Source organism: Parus major, chromosome 3 (assembly GCF_001522545.3).
Source record: "Parus major isolate Abel chromosome 3, Parus_major1.1, whole genome shotgun sequence".
Classification (NCBI taxonomy): Eukaryota; Metazoa; Chordata; class Aves; order Passeriformes; family Paridae; genus Parus; species Parus major.
The window spans coordinates 19273920-19294587 of record NC_031770.1 but is presented as its reverse complement, the minus strand read 5'-3'; the positions used below and the strand labels follow the sequence as shown (position 1 = coordinate 19294587).

Below are 20668 nucleotides of genomic sequence, written 5' to 3'. Positions count from 1 at the left end.
TTGTGGAATAGGTCAGAATTTGTTCTCTTGTACACACTCAAGTAGCTTTTTGCAAACTGTGTAAGAAAATACCCTCCATTACCATTAACTCAAAATTTCCAACAGAAAAGCAAGTCTTAAATACCTGAGAGATTATTTTTGTCTCATTTTTGTATCCTGTCAAAGATAGTGAGTTCCTACTCCATCATAGCATAATATAGGTAAATGTGTTGCAATAAAGACTAAAGCAGATAAAAACACCAACCTTTTACTTCCATCCTCGATAGTTTTATCACAGAAACATACGTGTGAACATTGTTCATACTAAAAGAAAAGTTTCAATCTTCACTGTATTTCAGATTAAAAAGTTTTTTTCAGAGGGGAAATGTTAAACAGCTCTAATCCCAGTCCTGGACTGCAGAAAAAGTAGTTTGTTTGAAATTACTTTTTAAAGAAATCAGTGAATCAAAATTAACTATAAAATCCTGCCCTACCAGTTTGGTGGGAAAAGAAAGAAAAAAACCACCTCAAGAGCTGCAGTACTACAATCAGAGTCATGTCAGAACATTGGAGGAACTGAGCAATTAATATAGATGATTTTTAGGAGATGATCAAGTTTTAAGTAACTTTTTCATATTACAGAGGCTGTTTCTCAATATAGCTTTTGACTAAGTCAAGACACCCTCTGATAACATAAAAAATAAAAAAAGAAAGCAAGCTGTATTTCCACTTAGTAAAACTGTAATAGAAACTGAAATACAATAATTAACCTATGAAATAACTTGTAACGCTTACAGAATTTCAACTGATGTGGTTTGAGGGGTGGAGAAGGGAAAGATTGTTTCAATACCTTGTCTTCCCTCATCATTGGTAAACAAACCAGCATCACTGCTGCTCAGACTGCTGGATTCACTGTAATAAGAGAAAGAAAGAAACAGATCAAAAGAACAATTGATCTTTCAGTCGTAAAATTTTAAGGAGACAAGGCTGTGCTCAGATTGAACTTAAGCCCAACAGAGATCGGAGAGAAAATAGAATGATTTTTTTTTAATCAAACTGCAAATATCCCAGTTCCATTAACTACAAAGCGTATTATTTTTGGCACATAAAACCATAGGAATCTAATGGTACCCTGACAGTAAGCCAGATGTGACTGCAACGAGGTGCTGACACAATTGATGCATTTTATTATCTGCTTCCATCAAATGCTCACTGCTCTCTTCTTATGCTGTGCAATTCAGCTTGATCTTGGAACAGCACTGCTCAATAAAATAGGAAAAGTCTCAATCAAAAGCAGACTAAGCCTTTCTTCAGCACATGAAATATAAGAGACTGAAAATCGAATTTCTGAACATCATTTGCAAATATTCTGGAAAAGATACTGGTTAAGGTTTCATGACATACTACTTGGGGAGAACAAAAAAAAGTTTATAACAAAGGTAGCCAATTAAATCAAAATAAAGGTCACCCTGATGAAAACAAGTATGATTCATGATCATAACATCAACAACAACAACAACAAAAAAAACAAGTTTACCTTTCTATGATTTCCAGCATGGCCTTAAAATCAGAACATGTGAATACAACATGTACACACATCTCTAAATTCAAAGACATGAGTTGGTATTTAGGTCCTTGCTGTATATACATTGTGTTACATACAATAATGTACATGTCTCTAAACAGCAAATCAAACTGGTCTTTAAATAACACAAATTGCACTGCTGAGTTTCATATGAAAGGCCTTTTCTGTAAACCTCTTATTTCACTTTTTATCAAGAAAGTAGCTATGTTAAGGAGGTAATATTCTCACCAAAATTTTATTACATTTTACTTACTTTGAGATGTGGAACAATTTTTAAAAAAAAACCCAAACACTTCAGTTCAGCACACAAATTCAAGTACATTTTATAAATACTATGGCTACTCCTGATGTGCCCCTACAAGCCACTCACAAGAACTTTGTCTATTTACCTTTGTACACTTATTCATATTACAATTTGCATGCTGTCCTATACTTGAAACCAACTGTTTTCAATTATTTATATTTTTAATAATAAATTATTTTTATTTTTCTATCAAATAACTAGTACACATGGGAAAATTATTTCCTTTTAAATTCTAATTTCTCACAAAAGCTGCTTTTTTTTAATGTATTTCACTTGAGTATATGAATTATATAAAATTAATCTAATTTGTATTTAATTATAAGCATATATATGTTTTTATCTTCCTTTGGGAGGCATCCCAACAGTATTTGAAACACAGTATGGTAGCAGGTGACACAAAGAAGTGATTGGGTTTTTAAAAGCATATACATATATATATATATATAGATATATAGATAAGACATATCTGTGTTTGAAGATTGTCTTAATCCTTGCTGTATCTCAGGCTGATCGAAATTCTTGATGCATAAGCAGCACTTACACTATATCTTATACATAATATAATATACACAATATAATCAAAACAGACTTAAGCACTCACACAATTGCCCTAAGCAGAAGAAAGGTGATGTGCATGCAATGAGAATGGAACCATCTTCGTGAGGGAGACCAAGCCTTGAACTTTCTAATATTGCAAGTCCTTTTAGCAAGCATCCCATCCTCACTTTTATTATAACACAGATGGCTTTACTGTCCCATAGGTTTCATTGGGCACAATTCTACATCATCCATTTCAAAGGAATAAACATCCCTTCATCATAGATTCTTCTTGCTTATTTATTAATTGCATGTTATAACATCAGAAAATCCTTTTAACCCTGATATTTCAGCCACTTTCTCTACCAAAATTTCCAATTTTGAGAACAGCCTCCTTCCCTTTTTAAAATAAGATATTTCAATTATGAAATAATTCTCATTGAAGGACTAGTCAGCACATGAAAACATAACCACTTGAAATATTTGAAAAATTTTTCAAAAAATTAAAAAATTCAAACTAAGACTGGCATGTGTTAGCTATGTTTAGCGTGTTTAGCCATGGCAGCCAGTGCTCACTCTCCTCAGGCCACAGTCACATTGGGCAAGGAAGGATTACAGTTGAGATAATTGCTACATGGCAGTCATTTCACTGAATAAATTCAAAACCTCTGGAATGAATACATTAATATCTAAGTACATGAAAGCTGCTATGATGGAGTATATTTCCAGTTTTAATATAATTTTGAAGTGTATTGCAATTCCTTTGCTTTGTAATGAGAATTCCACTCCCAACAAGACTTCCATGAAAAAGCAAAAACCCACAGACTCATTCTAGTCCTACAAAATAGCGTGCACAAGAAAAAATTGGAAGCAACAGCTAGGCTATTCAAAAAGCTTTCACATCTTTATTTCTACACTTATGGAAAAAAAGAACACTCGTCATTCACAGTTCCTATGACTAACAAGCTGTCTGGTGCCTTGGTTTTGTATGACACATGGGAGCTTTGTGCTGTCCCCAGGACCTGACCAGCTCCTGTTTTCCCCCATGGCCACAATGGGTGGTGCCTCTGAGCTTCGCTGCTGCTGCTCTTTCAGAACAGGCAACTGAGATTTCACCTCTCTCTAGTGACTTCCAGCACAAACACGTGACAAAGCTTGTGGGAATTAAATAGCACCCAGAGTATCACAGGCTGCTGAATTTGGCTTAAACTGACCAAAAGCTGTACATTGAGGATAAGGATGGATAAGCCCTGATCAAAAAAATGTCATTCCCAGTGCTTAAAACAATCCTCCTAGGAATTCATATTTGGGATCATTTAGATGCTGACATTTCAGGAGTTTGAAGACTCCTCCTCCAACTTCTGAATCATGCACTTAAAAACTGGTTATTGCTGTTTGGTGTTTGAACACTCACATGCACAGACAAAAGCCTGCAAAAGAAGTCTCACTTAACATTTTTAATGTGCACTTCAAAACCACGTTATTTTCAAATAATGTCATGTATACACTGAAAACTTCTGACTGGTTTTAGAGCCAAACAATTTAACTTCCATTAAAAATTATCAGCTTTGTTTTGTTTTTAAAAACAAACTTCTAAAAAATTAGTCTTCTTTTTAAGAATTACTGAACTATTGCATTGAATATACCATTGCACACATTACTGCATATAAAACAAAAGCAACTTTGTATACTTTTTATTCTTCCTCTTCCAGCAAGTGTTGCTGAAGTGCAAGTGTTATCCAAGATGCTTTGTTACCTCTTTGTATGTTGTAAAATCCCATCTTCACTTTTAAAATAAAAGCTTTCTATTTTAGAACATACTCTTCTTAAGGAGTTTGTTGGTCCTTTCAAATTCTTCTAGCTAAATGATCTCTAATAAAGACACTAATGCATCTAAATAAAGTTAAAGTTAGATTAAAACAAGTTAAAATTATGCACATACAAAATATTCTGACACAGTATCACCTGAGATGCTTAGATACAGATTTCTAACCACACAATGAAATGTAAGCTTTCTAATTCAGTGATTTCCAAGCTTTCTGGTACAGCTGGTCATTTAAAGAAATTCAGTAGAATGACAGGCCATCACTCTACTGTGTGCATGAGCGGAAAACCCTATGAAGATGAGAATGGTTTTAAAGACTTTTTACTGGGGCCACAGACAAGTATTTGGAGTATGACTTGAGCAAAAGCAGCTCAAGTACTTGGGGGTAACAAAACATTAAGAGTTTTGAAGAGGACAATCAATTTTTGAAACAATAATGTTTATTTTGAGAAAGAAGATTCAGACTGACCTGATTAGCTCAGTTCTGGGAGTCTACAAGAGAATATCCTTATTGATCTCTCTTCTCTCCACCAAAAAATTAGCTACAGAACTTTTGAGTTGAAGAACTGTTACCCTTGTAACATAATAGAAAGTCTTTTACAAATAAAAAACACAAGGCCATGGAGATATGAAAAACTATGCAATGGTTCCTAGTTTGAAGGAAATTTTTAAACATCTTTAGGTCCCAGGTCCCAGACTTGGAAGAACAGACTCAAAGTATCATCAAAGAAAAGAGAAGTTTTCTAAAAGGGTTCATGACAGCACAGACTCCTAACTTGCATGTCAAAGGGAGATGTTTAAAGTTACACTGGCTGCCCTGAAAGATGAGTTCTGCTCTAGTAATTAACATGTAAGGAAAAATGTTTAAGGCTTGGGATTTATTTAGCTCTTCCAGCTGCTCCTTGTTCACCAGTGAGGGACAGAGCTGGGATATAACAAAAAGACTTAGGACTTTTCTGACTGTAACTGGAAGTAGGCACTTACCAACACTGCTATTATTACAGTAACCAACCTGACTGCTCTGGTCAAAACAACTCTCTGCATCTTGATTCTACCTGTCCAATAAGGAAAAGGCTTAACAGTTAATAGATAAAATACCTACAAAAAAACCAGGGAAACCCAGTGCCATCAAGGCAAAATTTTGTCTTACAAGAGGTGATTGTCTTGCTGACACTTTGGCATTTGGAACCTGGCATGTAGAATAAAACAAAACCAGGCTTACCAGGCCCTGCAGTTAACATCCCCTGTGTATGGTGGAAAAATGACTTACACCTTACTGTGTTGTCAAAATAGTACTTTGGAAACAATTACCATTGCAGTATGACTGCTGTCTGGAATGGATGGATGAGGTGCACTGCCAAAGGGTCATCATTCCTCCATTTTTCTAATGGCAAGCTCAGGTGTTTCTGAACTGTAAATTGGTTTTTGCATTTCGTAAATGATCTATATCCTTGGCAACCTGCAGACTTTTTATGTCCATGACACACCAGAACATACTATCTAAATGGTGACTCTAAACACTGACAACCTTTCCGACAAATAGAGATAACAATCAAAGCACCAATGACTAGCAATTGGAAAAACACTAAATTCTTATCTGACAACCGTTACCAGTTGAAATAGCCAGAAAAACCCATGTTATTCGTATGTGTATTTTGTCATTCTTAATCTTGAAACAACTAGAACGTATTATTTCACAAAACTGTTTTCTTGGTTATTCCTCTTCTAAATCACTCTCTATTTTTTGCTGAATTCCTTAACCTGGGCAACTAATGCATAAAGAACAGTAGATGTAAAAAAACTAAGAGTAATTTGTTAAAACAGATACTATTGATGCTAGAATTTTATCTCTGGAATCAACAAGAAATCTGACGATTCCCAATACAAGCAACAGTAATAAAAGCAAACAAATATTATCCAAAGTTTCTGTAAAAAGAAAAGGAAAGAATAACCTGTCACTCATGTTCTCATCTGAGCCTTTTTGCTCCTCATATTCCATTTTGTCTTTATTTGCTTGATTCACTTCTTCATTTTCTATAACTACTCCTTCATCCAAGATTTCTGGACCTTGCCGAGCTGCAGATACTTTTCTTTTTTTCACTTTGCTCTTGGAAAACTCTTGGTGCTGGTATGATTTATTGTTATTGTCCATTTCTTGATCTCTGCTGTTATCCTGCTGTTGAGTCATTGTCATTGCATTAGAGACTTCTGATGGCAGATCTATTGCCATGCGTTTCACCTTTCTCCTCCTGCGCAAAGTTCTGTTTCCCAAACTGTCCACAGCCAAATCTGGTTCATGCCACAGAGGTCTTTTGCCTCTGATGTTATTCAAGTTTGAGGAAGGCCTACGTTTAGCAACCAACAGCTGATCATCAGAATCACTGTGGTCTTTCTTGGTAGCATGATTCTCCCTGTAGTCTTTGCTTGATTCCTCTAAACTGGAATCTGAGCCTTCACTTAGGCAGTGACCAGTCTCCCAGGGATGATGGGTGGTAAATGAGCGTCTTTTCCGTCCCCTCCTTTTCCTTGCCTGTCTCTTTAGAAGACAAGACACGCTTCGAGAATGATCTCCAGTATCAGCAAAACCTCCTCTGGCTTGCTCTGAACTTTCTTCCAGTGCTGAGACCAGATCATGAACCAGCTCCTCCATAGTCCTACTGAAATGCCTACAGATTTCAAAGAAAAAAAAAAATACAAGAAAACAACAAATGAATTAAAAGTGCTAAGTACAACAACTTCATTTGGCAAAATCATTTTAGTCCCTTTAGGCAAGGTAGAATCATCTTTATAGGATGGCCATTGATTCTTTCTACCAAGAGACAAAATCCTTGCCAACCAGTCCTACAAAATTTGAAGCACATCAGCATAAATAAGTTCCTTTTAAAAAGTATCTTCCCAAACTTCTGTCTTGGAAAGAAGTGGCAGACAGGAGGTTCCCCCATTTGTTTCTGGCCTCACTGTTATTGCTTGGTTTTAATTAATCTCATCACATTTATATGATGATGCATAGCAAGAGCATCAACAAAGAGCATTCACTCTAACTGCAGGTAAGGAGGACATTTTAAATTTAGGAATGGGAAATGGAATACATAATATTCTCCTTGATGTACATTAATGAGTTCTGCTTAAGACTTTCATTATGATAAAATATTTTTAAGGATGATTATCTCTTAATGCTGTCTAAATGCCAAAATGAATTTAAGACAGCAATTCTTGGATAATATGACTTTTTTTCCTAATAGCAACTAATTCTGTCTTTCCAAATGGCTGATATCTATTCAATTAAAAAGAAAAATTGATTCAGTGCAGTTATATTGAGAGAATACCCAACTACAGATAATTCTAGAGTATTAAATGCAAAGTTTCCTACCACATGTAGGCACTTGCATCCATAGAATCCCATGCTTGCATAAGGAAAAAGATCCCTAAACACACAGAGTCAAATTAAGGCCTTTCCCTTTTAAATGTTTTGCTCCTTTCTCTTCAAATTTCACTAGCATTTAGCATGCCTTTAACTCAATATGCTTCAGTAAGTTCACCAATGCATTACATGAACGTAATTACAAAAACATTAAATGATTGCTGCTGAACTCTAATCCTTCTCTGAAGGCTGTGAACCTTCTCCATAAACACAGCAATCAGACTCTCATATAAAAACATCAGAAGACCCCCTTCCTTGAGGTTCAGCAAAGAACAATTTTGATGCTTGCTACTACATTGCACAAACTGATACATATGGAAGATGTACATTCAGTAAATTATGTAGAGGACATTTAAAAGCAAAACTCTTTACTTTCTTTTACAATATAAATAGCTGGAGAAACCTATAATAACAAGTTTTCTACACATGGTTAGTGCAGGAGACATGGAGAAAAGCTAGACAGATCACAGACAGCTTCCCTCTGCCACTTACCACAAACTCCAACATCAAAGGTACCTAATGGTGATGGTTGAACCGGCAGTCTTAAATATTAATGGAGGAACTGAAGAACATGATTAAGAAGAAATCCAAATGAAATATCTTACCTAAAGAAGTTATATATTCTCCTTTTAAACTATTTTCAGAAATACTTACTCTAAACATTTCAATTGCAAGAACAATAAAAGCACAGAAAGTGGTAGAAATACAAGCTAATTTTGAATTCTTGAAACTGCTGTGTCACTTCCATTTATTTCCCATAACTCTTTTTCTGTCCTGATGTAACCTCTAGTCATATTACTCCCTCTTAATGTTTTCTTTTGCTCTTAGTACAGCAGAATTATATCGTCTTGTAAATGGCAAGACATCTCTGGAAAAGTGCTACACTTTCTCCTTAATCTATTTGGTTCACAAGATGCTTAAGCAGATGCATCAAGCAGATGCATGTTTCTCCACAGTTATAGCTGCAGTGGGAGGGCACTCGCCCCTTTAGCCTTCCTGTTAAACTCCCTTGAGGACAGGCACCCCCAGAAGTGCATGTATCAGAAATGAGATGCCCTTGAGATGAAAGGGGCTTTTCTGCACTCATTTAACAGGAGCCATAACACTTGAACAGACAAACTGCAGCACATTTCGCTTAATTTGAGACACCAAGACCTCAAACACTTTCCCAGGCCTTCCTGCCACACACTTTTGCATCTATGGCAAACAGCATCAAAACTTGAATTTGTAGGCTTAAACCCAGATTTAGCTTTCCAAATCAACAGATTTCTGCTAACCTGCCAGAATATGAACTAGCTTGCTTATGCAGCCCACTCTCTTAGTGATCCTGCTGCACAAAGTAAAAGGGAAAGAGAAGACAGGGACGCTAATGCCTTGCACCACAGTTTATGATTAATTCCTTCAATTCAGTATCCCTAATCTGTATGGGTAACTGTATCACTAAAATCAATGTAGCTCCTAGAGTGGACATACCAATTTACTCCAGATAATGGCACAAGTACAGTGGTAAAATTGCCTTAAATCCAAAATATTTCAAGATCAAACACAATATATCCAGCTCTGAATTTTATACCCAAATGAAACTTGCCCTGAATTCCTCCCAAAATACTGCAATACAGACAGTGCCAGATCAAAAGACAAAGCTCAAGAAAAGTGAACATCCTCAAGTGTTTTTGAAGTAAAGGGATAACAAGATACTTAAATGACTCTGAGCTAAGTAATGTGACTTAATTTCCAGCAGACTATGACTTTGAATGTTATGCAGTCCTGCAATTAATCTTTTCTACTGAATATCAAGTCTCTTCATTGCAACTCCTGAATAAAGATTTGTACAGGGCAGTGACCTTATTTGCCCTAAAAATTGTAGCCATGGTCCAATGTATAATATAACTATCATTAACTGCATCACCTCCTATGCAGATCAGACAAATTAATATTTTAATTATTTCAAAATGATTATGAGAATTACTTAATCGGTTTGGGACAGTGCAAGCTCCTCTGCAATAGATTGAGAACACAAACACAAACCACTTCAGCTTTCTATTCACACTGCACTTTCAACATGTCAGTGGTCCACATTAAAACTCCTTCTCCTGAAAAACCTGAAAAAATAAGAAAAGAAACTCTTTTGCTTAATTTTATTGGTGCTCTCATTTCTCCTGCCACAACTGAAGAAAAAAAAAAACCCAAAGGTAGCAGCAGCCAGATAGATTTCAGATTAATTGTTCTATCTTCAAAATTCAGGAGCATATCTCTATTATAGCATTATTTATCAGACAAACTCAGTTTTGAAACTCTCTATTGTTTGCAACCAGCTGTCAAGCTTGTGTTCCAAACCTATGAAGAAATTTTAATCATTGCTGCAGATGGAACTGTAACAAAAATATTTGCATTTGAAACAAGTTGAAAAATAACTACAAGAAGTATTAAGGACATTAGCAGTGAGTATCAGCAGTGTTCAGTAAGATAAGAAATTTCAAAGGTTGTAACAACGAATGTAGAACAACATATTGAGGTACATAAAATATTAAGATGAGCCACAGTTTAGCATGACTCACATAAGGCTATAAAAAAGCTGTTACAGCAACAGCCCACAGCTAGCAATAAACTGTAATGTCCTCACTAGGAGAGGATCCTACTTTACTACAAGAACATCTAGTTTGCCTACACTGACCTTTACATTTATCTGAAGCAATTTTAATGTAGTTCACCAAAGGCTGATCCATTTCCTCTCTAACCCTTAAGAGAACAGACTGTATAAGTCCTGTTTGCAGGAAACAGCATAACTGCTTTCACCTGCTCCAAAACAAATCACACAGCTTCTGTTCAGTATTAATATTCAAACTGAAAATCCTAATGGAAATAATAGACACTATTTCAGTGAAAATTAAGTATAATTTTTGTTCACCTCTCACCTAAAGCACATAACAATATAGAGCTCTGACTGCTCACAAGACATTTAACAAATGCACACTGATGTTAATTTAGTTGTACAACTCTTAAGGAGAGGCATTGTCTCTTGCCAAGCCAACAGCTGCATTTACATTTATCTTCTAGTTCTATACCTTTTCCTGTTAAATAGGACTGGGGCATCTTGCAGCTAAATTTATGCTTCATTTGTGCTTCATCAATTCCAAAAAGAATCATGAGTTTTACCTCCTTCTCAAACCACCTTGATCACAAGCTAAAAGCAAAAGCAAAATCAAATAGTTCCTTCAACATTGGGATTATAAAACCTGACTCCTATAATGTTTTCCCATATGGATTCTCTGATGTCCTGTAACACAGTTGTACCCACAGAGTACCTTTATCTTCAGATAGGTACTAACTTGAATCCCATTTCTCCACATCAGAAGTTATTTTCACAAAGCCTTAGAAGCACTTGTTTGGAGAGCACTGCTTTATTAATGAGTGTGACTGAAATTTGGATTGAAGATGTGCAATTATTTGGGAGAGAACAGCACATGATAAATCTCACTGCCTTACTTGAACAATTTACAGATTCAAAAACGAGAACTATCATGGTTCTTGGGACACACAAAGGGGGAAGCAAAACAAAGCAGCACAATTAAGTAAAAATTATTAAAAAGCTAGCAAGAGACTATGGTAGATCAGGAAATCACTGATAAACCCCTGTTACACAGAAGCTTTTGTTTCCCTTCTTCCCAGGCAACAAGATGAGGAAATGGCCTTAAGCTGCACCAGGGGGGGTTTAGAAGAAATATATATTGTGAAAAAAATCTCCATTAGGAAGAAAAATATTAGGAAAGAATGGTCAGGTATTGAACCAAACTGCCCAGAGAAGTGGTGGCAGCACTGGTGAAAGTGTTCAAAAAACATGTAGATGTTGCACCAGGTAACAAACCATCAGTTTAGTGGTGAACGTGGAAGTGCTGGGATAAAGTCAGACTCTGCCTCAGAGGGTCTTTCTAAACTTAACAATTCTATGAGCAGAAACTGAAGTTGTGCCTAGACTATCTAAACTCCCTGTCATTAAAAAGCCATCACTAAGAGGTGGACAAAGCCTCCAGTTCCACATCCACATACAGTTGTCATTTGGCACTATCTGCTGGACCACAGGTATGCAAAGCTACTCCACAAGCCATCCCTTCCATCCCACATCAACCATCACTGCAGGGTCTAAGAGCTACCTTCCAAAAGAGCTCCACACTGTGCACCTTCTGAGGATCCTCATTCTTGTAAAGACTAAGATCCAACACATTGGCAACATGTTCAAAGTAAATCTGACCTGTAGGCCAAGGAGACTTAATAAAAATGTGATTTTCATGTGACAATATCAGAAGAGACACTAAGAGAAATTGAATGGTTTTGACTTTCATATGAGATAGGATGGACAGTTATAAAAGATAGACTCTTGAGACAAACCAGGATATCATGCTGGAGCACATCTATATATGAAAAGAGAAAACCAACTCCCAGATCCCAGGTTATTTTCATTCTTCAAGGTATGCCAACTCACCTTTTTTTGTCATCTGTTACGTACGTAAACAAATTTGACAAAATAATAATAGTATATGAGAATTTTGAAAAAAAAATGAAAATTTATGGAAGTGACTGTTCCTCAATTAAAGACAGTTACTTCACTGTCTAGAAATGTCTACAAACTTCTGTATCAAATATGCAGCTCCTACATATTTGAATGCATACATTCACTATCAACATTTTATTCCTCCAATCATAAATTTTGGGGTTCCTTGAACAAGAAGCCCACTTAGCACAGATGCTGCCTTCGGACTTTGTTGTTCATAACCTCCAACCAGGACTGCAGAGACAGCAGCCAGGACAGGTGGACCCATCATACTCAGGCCAAATTCTCTAATGCCCTGGAGGTTTGGACTTCTCAGCTGGAGGAAAAGGATGGGAGACTTTGGCTATCAGCAGCCATGGACAAGGACCTCTAGTGATTAATGGACTAACAGGAACTGTCCACTGTCTACTTTATTCTCTGTATTTATTTGCCACACCTGGTGCAGGGATCAGAAATGTCAGGAGGGTGTGTTTCAAATGTTGCTTATTGTTAAAGGGTTAATATTAACTAGGGTTTGTAAAGACAAATTGAGAAATAAAGGAGGAGTTGAGAGGAAAGCTAATGTCTTTACAAACGATTTGATGAGTGAAGGTGTGGGTGTTAACATTTTTGAAATAGGTCTTTATGTCTCTACTAACTTTGGGCAGCAGGCTCCCTGCAGAGCCCAGACAGCTCGGCTCCTGAAACAAACAAGTGGGGGTCTGTACAAGCCTGAACTTCTGAGCTTTGGGGTAAAAGAGTAGGTTCAAGGGGAGAGTATGTGGTAGGCAGTTCGGGAAGGCTGTACCTTCCTATACCCCAGCCAATGGGGAAAGGAAGAGGGCAAGGTACGGTCGGGAGCTTAGGATAAAAGGAGGCTGCGCCCTCCAAAACCTTGAGTGAGAAAACACCACAGGTGTGTGCTCCAGTGGATTCTCTCTCTTTACTTGAATAAAGGTGCAAGACTCCTGTCTCCTTTTTGGACATCAACTCTGGCATTTGTGGATTCTCCTCACGTGAGGAAGAACCTCCTTACTGTGCAGGTGACCAAACACTGGAACAGGTTGACCAGAGAGAGTGTGCAGTCTCCCTCATCAGGGATATTGAAGACCCATCTGGATGCAATGCTGTGCCATGTGCTCTGGGATGACCCTGATTGAGCAGGGACCAGATGACCCACCGTGGTTCCTTCCAGCCTGAGCATTTCTGTAATTCTGTCCTGTACAATAAAAAGTATTTCAGGAATGATGTAATTTTATCACCTATTATATTGCTGATTCCCCTAAAAATTAGGACCAGACTAATTTGCAGTAGGTACATCTGACTTTCCTAAAACTGCTGGTTATCTAAGAAGGCACAACAATAAATACTATCAGTCTACTCACATTTATCTGTGAAAAAGTGTTCAGTACAGAGCAATGGCATACAGTCAAAAAGATGCTGACATGAACTACATTTAACAAGGCTCTAACATGAATGAATTGGTCAGCCAGAAATGAGATTTGGAGCAATTTGTCATGAGAGAGGGCAATTCTTGCAATCCCATTGCTGCCATTTACTGATATGCTTGCCCTTTTCAGAAGTATGACTTCATTAATTAATTGTCAAGGTGCACAATCACATGACCTGTCAAATCATGGCAATATGCTAAAGCACCAGAGTCATTATCAAAAGAATCAGAATGCCCAGCAATTATCCAAACTGCAAACTATTCTTAAATTGTCACATGAATTCACAATTTAAATGAAAAACATTCTGCTTTGGAGGAGCTTTACCACTCCAAAAAGTGAAAAATTTTACTCTGTGCCAGTTCTAAACCTACTCACCTGTTTAGGATCTTAATATTTTAGAAAGCACAACTTCTTAATTTTCTACATTGAGTATTAGACACTGTAAAAAGTATTTTCCTGCATCCCGCTCAAACGGGCCTCCTTTAATAGACAGCTTCTGAAATAACTTGTGTAGAATAAGACAGCAGCTCTGAGGAGTGGTCAGATTTTTAATGGACAACATTTCAATATTTTCCTCTGTATTGAATTCCTCTGAGTGGTGTACTAGCATAAGCAAAATCTTTACTGTCTGATGACAATTACAGAAAAATATGCCTTCACCTCATGTTGCTGAGGGCTACTCTAGAAGTCTCTGGAACTAAATTATTTTATGTAGACATGAAATATTAAAATTAAAAGCCAAATAACAGGTCAAATAAATAGTGAAGTATTTGACAGAACACAGATACATGTTGGGAATGTCTGGGACAATATTTCTACTGCATACAGCATTAATACTCAGATAAAAACACTTGTGCCTCTGAGTATACCTCATTCTCTGAAATATTCTGAATTACACCAACAGAAGCTGTTATATTTACACCAGGCAAATTTGGATGCCTAGCAACACCTGAAAACTTGTTCTAGCAAATAATTATCAACTGGGCAAACAAAATCTCTTTTTGAGAGTATTCTCATTTAGAAAAATGTAGAGAAAAAATACACACAAGGGGAAAAAAATGATGGTATCAGCAAAAGTGGAGGAGAAACAAAGCACTAAACCTTTCCATTCCTCTTCCTCCCCATCTCCAGAAAAGAAAGAAAAAGATGAAAGAAAATCTATTTCAAATCTATTTCAGCTGGGAAATCTACCAGCAGGTGTCTGTATATTTAACATAGCCTCTAAAAGATGTTTATGAACTTTTGAAAAAAACCCTACAAACAAAACCCATCACAATCCTCCATGCTTCCATTAATAAGTGAAACAAGTGAGAAGCTACACACACCAGTTGACACCAGACATATCACAAGATACCCAACATTTCAGAAAGAAAATTACAGGCTTCCCAGCTGGTTGCTTGGAACGTCTTGTTTCCATCAACTCTCTCCACTACCAGTCCTTATATCTCCACGGCCTACTAACAGAACTGACCTTTTCTATTCTATTATTCAGCCTCCCTTCCTTACAGCACTACAATAAAAATAATGTGGCCTTTGAGGTTACTATGCTAGCATAAGGTATTACATAAAACAGTAAATCTATCAACTTTTTTTGCAGGAGAACTACCCATACTTTCCCTGCTCGATGGCTACAGCAGCACTTGTTGATTCTTGCAGCAGAAAAGCTTTAAAGCAGGAAACACACACCGCACTGGATGTTCAGCTACACACGCTGCAAGGGCTTTAGGCCTTAGAGAGTCTGCGACTACTGGAAAACCACAGACAGGAAAACCTAAATAAACTTGCGACAAAAGTTTTAATTTATCTTTCGCCTACTATCCCTTTTTCAACAAGACGAGGAAGTTTCTTCCTCCAGCCCACTGCTCGCTCATAAACGCGTCCAGCCGCCGAGACACGACAGTGGCACATCTCGGACCTCCAGCCCCTCGTCCCCCGGGGGCCTGGGGCGAGCTCCATCGCCTTCCTGCCAGCGAAAAGGGGAGCAGCGGGGAGGCCCGGCCGGGGGGCCACCACTCGCCCCCAGGTTCCCACGCCCCACGCGTGGCGCGGAGATGGTGTCCGGGCCCCTCCCGCAGGCAGCGGCCCCGCAGCCGGGCAGGGGCGGCGGGCACGTGTGTCACCTCCGGGCTTACCAGCTCTTCCTCGCCGCCTGAGCTCGGGTCGGGGTATGTTCAGCGACCCGGAACATGAACCCGGCGCCTCCCCCGGCCGCTCCCCGAGGAGGCTGGCGCCGCTTCGCAGAGACTGGGCGAGGGGAGGCGGGCGGGGGCCGAGGGCCGGAGGGCTCGGGCCGGGCGGGGAGGGCGCGGGCGGCCGGCGATGCTCCTCAGTCCCCCATGATGAGAGCCCGGAAGCAGCCGCGGCACCAGAGGAAGCCGGACGCGACCACCTCGCCTCCTCCCTTCTCTCCCCCGGCCGCTGCCTAGGAACGCCGCGTCCCCTTCGGCACCCCCGCTTCGGGTTCGGTACAGCTCCGCGGAGCTCCCGCTGCCCCCGAAGCGCTGCCCGTGCCGGGCTGCGGGGCCGCCGGGAGCAGCGACACCCCCGCGCCCGGGCGCACTGGGACGGTCCCGTTGCCATGGCGGCAGCGTCTTGAGGGCGGGAGGAAGGAGGAAGCATGGCCGCTCTGGCCCGGCTTCAGGAGAGGCTGGAGGGACTCCGGGAGGAGTATTTCCTTACGAACAGGTACTTGGGACGTACTGGAGGTGGGGCGGGATACACCGCCTTACGCTGGGCTGGGCCGGACAGCTGGGCCAGCCCCGCTCTCCGCCGGCAACGAAATGGAGGCAGCCCCCCTGGAAACTGTCCAGTTCTGGGCTCCTCAGTACAAGAGAAACACGAAGCTCCTGTGGAAGGCTGTAAAGATGATTAAGGAACTGGAGCATCCCTCTTACGAGGAAAGGCTGAGGGAGCTGGGCCTGTTCAGCCTCGGAAAGCGAAGAGTGAAAGAGAACCCCATCCGTGTCTGAAGGGAGGGTGTGACGAGGATGGGCCAGGCTCTTCTCGGTGGTGCCAAGCAGTAGGACGAATGGTAATGGGTAGAAACTGGTATACTGCAAGTTCAATCTAAATATGAGTAAGAACTTTACTGCGCAGTGACCAAACACTGAAACAGATTGTCCAGAAAGAGTGTGGAGTCTCCCTTAGTGGAAATATTCAGGAACCGTTTAGACACAGTCCTGTGCTCTGGGATGACCCTGCTTGAGCAGGGAGGTTGGACCAGATGACCCACTGTAGTCCCTTTCAACCTGACGCACTCTGTGATTATGCGATTCTGTGAAACTGTATCGCTTTAAAATCCCTCCCGAGAGCACCAACCCACCGCCTTGTTCCCCAACTTTGCCACAGCGATCTGAGGAGATCTGGTGGGCGCAGCGCAGCGCCTTTAAGGGGCCTGTTTATGCACTGAAAATACTGAGTGTCCCGCTCTTCCCTGGCTCCCCTGCTAATTTTGAGGGGAAAGGAGCCTCTGGAAACTCCTGAAACGCGCTTGAGCCTCGCAAGTTCCTCTCTCTCCCCCTCGGGAGCCGACCTCCTCTCCCCGGTCCTGCCTCTGGAGCCTCCTGTGACCCGCCCTAGAGGCGCTGTTATTCCCTGAGCATCCCTCAAGATGCGGCACGCCAGCCCCGACTCCCCGCTCTCACGGCTCACATCTGTGGCTGTGCCTTGATGTTTGACCTCTTGCAAGGACACTACTTCTTTTTTATTTTATTTAAAATTTTATTTAATTTTTTTTAAAGTTAATTGAAAGAGATCAGATCAGATATGTTGTCCATGTCCTCACCAATTGGGATGGTTTGTGCAGAGTGTTCTGACTCCCAGAATGGAGGCAGCCAACTTTTCCAAGACCAGATTTTAGAAAATGAAAAGTTGTAAGACTCACTTAAATATTGCAGAGATTTGTCCTATAAATCCTTTTATTCGGCTGCACTGTTGCTGTATGCGTAATGCAAAAGCTCGAACATAAAAAACCACCAAACATGTTTAGCATAGTTGTGATTTTTGTCTTCACTAATTAATTAATCATTTATTTTGGAATCTAATTACAACATCATTAGCATGAATAGCAAAGCTCCTGAACATTGCAAAAAGTTACAGAGATCAAGTCCTGCCTGCATGTAAAGTGTTGTGTTTTTCTGTTCTTTGCCTGAACTTTCACTCATGCTCTTGTGGCTGTACACACAGCAGATCACTAAACAAACATCAGTTACAGGAGGCTATGCTTGTATTTCACATATTTCAGGTTAGAAAGAGTAGCCTGAGCCAGACTTGGAAATCCATCGGAGGGCAGCATGTTTGATGTTTGGGGATTTGTTTTTTGGCAGGACTCTCCAAAAATGAATTGTTTCCCTTCTAAGAATGAGCTATGATCCGTCAGTTTCAGAAAATTCAGATTTGCAGTTCAGAATGCGAATGAGAGGATTCAAAGAGCCCAGTGCAGCAACAAGTCTTAATCATATTTTTATGTTCTTAATAACATTCCTGTTGTGCTTTATGCAGAACTCCGTTTATGTGAGAGATATGAGGTGTCCTAAACTGGACTTTTTCAGGGAAAGCACCTTCCAAGGGAAGAACTTGCCCAATGATACCACAATGCAAGAATACCATAAGCATTTCCTGCATTTTGAGAAATACCCTCAGTATGAGGAGTAGAATATACAAGATCTATTAATTCATTCTCTTAAGTGTTACACAGTTTTATCACTCTACTTGTTCAAGAACCTACTTTTATTTACTGTAGTATCTGTATGTCAGGTGCTTGTGTAGGCCTTTTTAACTTTCAGTACAGCCTTGGAGAAATATCTGTGACTCTCAGAGCTTAATTCAATCAATATGACTACTGTGCAATCTGATCAAAAGGGCAGATACCTGCCTGAGAAACATACCTTGAAACAGTTCTGCTGGCAAGGGCAACTGAAAGTGTTTGTGGAACTATCCTATGAGAAAAACAAGTCTGTTGGTTCGCTTCAATAATCTCTACAAGGACTCCTATTCCATCCTGGCCAGGCCAAACTAAATGCCAACTAGAAAAAACAAACTATCAGAGAGTAAGGAAGGAGAAGGCTTCTGCTCTTCTAGGAGACTCTTGTCATTGCCAAGTGGGTAGGGCTGGGTTTGGAGCTGGCACCTCTGACACAACCAATCCCACATCCCCTTCATTTCCAAGCTGTAATTGTGGCTGCCTGCCCAGGGCCAAATCGCTCATACCCTTTTGATCAAAATCATTTTCCTCTAAGTAAAAGTATTCTGGATGTGTCTGCTTCCTGTGAAGACTGTTAAGCTGCACAGGAAAGGAGCAAGAAAACTATCTAGTCAGTTTTGAAAACTATTAATTTTGTGATTTTAGGTAAAAAAGCCTGTTTCTCAGAGTTTTCAGGCACTGGGAATTTCTGATGCATGTCAGATAGTGAAAATTTGTGCCTATTTAATGTGATTTGAGAGCACATGCTGCACCAGATGATATAGAATGAGTGGAGCTAATGTTTCTTGATCTCTGGTAGTAAATCTGCAATTCATTTAATTTTCAGAAATATAATGAGGATAATCCTAACTTATCAGATGAACAATAATCTTGTTGGTATTTACTGAGGCAATTAATGTTGACATGAAACTTTATTAAGAGAGCTAATTAAGAAAACTAACAGTAACCTAATCATTATTTTTTTGTCAGGTGTAACAAATTAAAGAATTTGGTGAATATGTTCCTAATAAAAGTGTTAAAGAATAAAAATCCATGGAAATTAAAATTTAAGTTCACAGACTTGACAGTTACTGACATTTTGAAACAAACAAAAAAGAATAAAAGCTAGAGGTGATCTCATACCTCATAATGGTAATGATTTCTTCCTGAACTCTCTGTAAAGTCTCCTCCAGACTAACAATATTTTCCTCTAATCTCTTTTAGATTCATGTTTTCCTAACATGACTTTTAGCTTTGTCACAAACACTGTAGATTCGCAATTTTATACAGTTGTGTGATTTTTTTTGTAACTCGGGCCTAATTATTAAAGCATTATGCACATTTTTCACCTACAATGGAAGATGTCCATGTGACATGCTGACATGTATCTAAGTATTGTAGGGGAATAAGAAATATCCAATCCCAAAACTTACATCCTCTACAAGCCATAATATCCTTTGTTACCTTCATACTATGCAACTAATGTAAATTATACTTTTCTGCACTACCACTGAATTATGTAGAATTAAAAGTGAAAAACCTGGTGATAAAAATCCCAAGCTGCAACAATAAAACATATATAGAATAATATTTTTGCTTTTTTTATACATTATCATGCTGAGAAGTATTACTACTTTTATATTTTCAGAGCTATAGATGAAGACAGAAAAACAAAGTACAAAGCTGCTGTCAAAATCCAGCGCTGGTTTCGAGCATGCAGGGTCCGAGCCTATCTGAGGTAGTATATTAAGCTTTTCTTAATCCATGTTTCAGTGTTGAATTTTTCCTCAAAATTTCTCATGGTATTACTTGCTTTTAATAAAATTGGAGCATTAAAAAAAAAAAAATAAGGTAACAACTGTTATCCAGTTTTTCAACAGAATTAAATATATCCTGTGGCACTATAAGAAATAATAAGTTTTGACTTTCAGAACTGTGTACAATTAAAAAGGCGTGATATTAGAAAGCAAGGAAATTATCTTCAGAATAGATAGTGTTGTTTAAGAAATCTTGTTATGACTGGACAAAAAAGAAACAAGGAGATGTCCCTTGGATACTCTGTTTCAGCATATAGAATATAGAATTATAGAATATCCTAAGTTAGAAGGGCCCACAAGTATCTTCCAAGTCCAACTCCTGGCCCTGCCCAGGACAATCCCAAGAGTCACACCATGTGCATGAGAGCAGTGTCCAAATGCTCCTTGAACTCTGGCAGGCTTGAGATGTGACCAGGCTTCTCTGGGAAGCCTGCTCCAGTGCTTAACCACCCTCTGAGTGAAAAACTTTTTCTAATATCCAACATAAATCCTCCCAACACAGCTTCAGGCCACTCCCTCAGGTCTTGTCACTGGTCACCA

The 20668-nt window shown here is 39.2% G+C and overlaps 2 protein-coding genes across 2 annotated transcripts in view; one reads left to right on the top strand and one right to left on the bottom strand.

The window, feature by feature from the left end:
• Positions 1-15986, bottom strand: part of GPATCH2 (G-patch domain containing 2) — a 118479-nt gene extending 102493 nt beyond the window's left edge. The window contains exons 1-3 of the mRNA XM_015622283.2: positions 15763-15986; positions 6183-6896; positions 830-891 (exon numbers count right to left, since the gene is read on the bottom strand). Coding sequence (XP_015477769.1) covers positions 830-891; positions 6183-6896; positions 15763-15818 — 832 coding nt within the window. The 5' untranslated portion in view covers positions 15819-15986. The remainder of the gene's footprint in view (positions 1-829; positions 892-6182; positions 6897-15762) is intronic.
• A 96-nt stretch (positions 15987-16082) lies between these two features.
• Positions 16083-20668, top strand: part of SPATA17 (spermatogenesis associated 17) — an 88153-nt gene continuing 83567 nt past the window's right edge. Inside the window, exons 1-2 of the mRNA XM_015622284.2 lie at positions 16083-16315; positions 19960-20049. Of these exons, the coding sequence (XP_015477770.1) occupies positions 16248-16315; positions 19960-20049 (158 nt within the window). The 5' untranslated portion in view covers positions 16083-16247. The remainder of the gene's footprint in view (positions 16316-19959; positions 20050-20668) is intronic.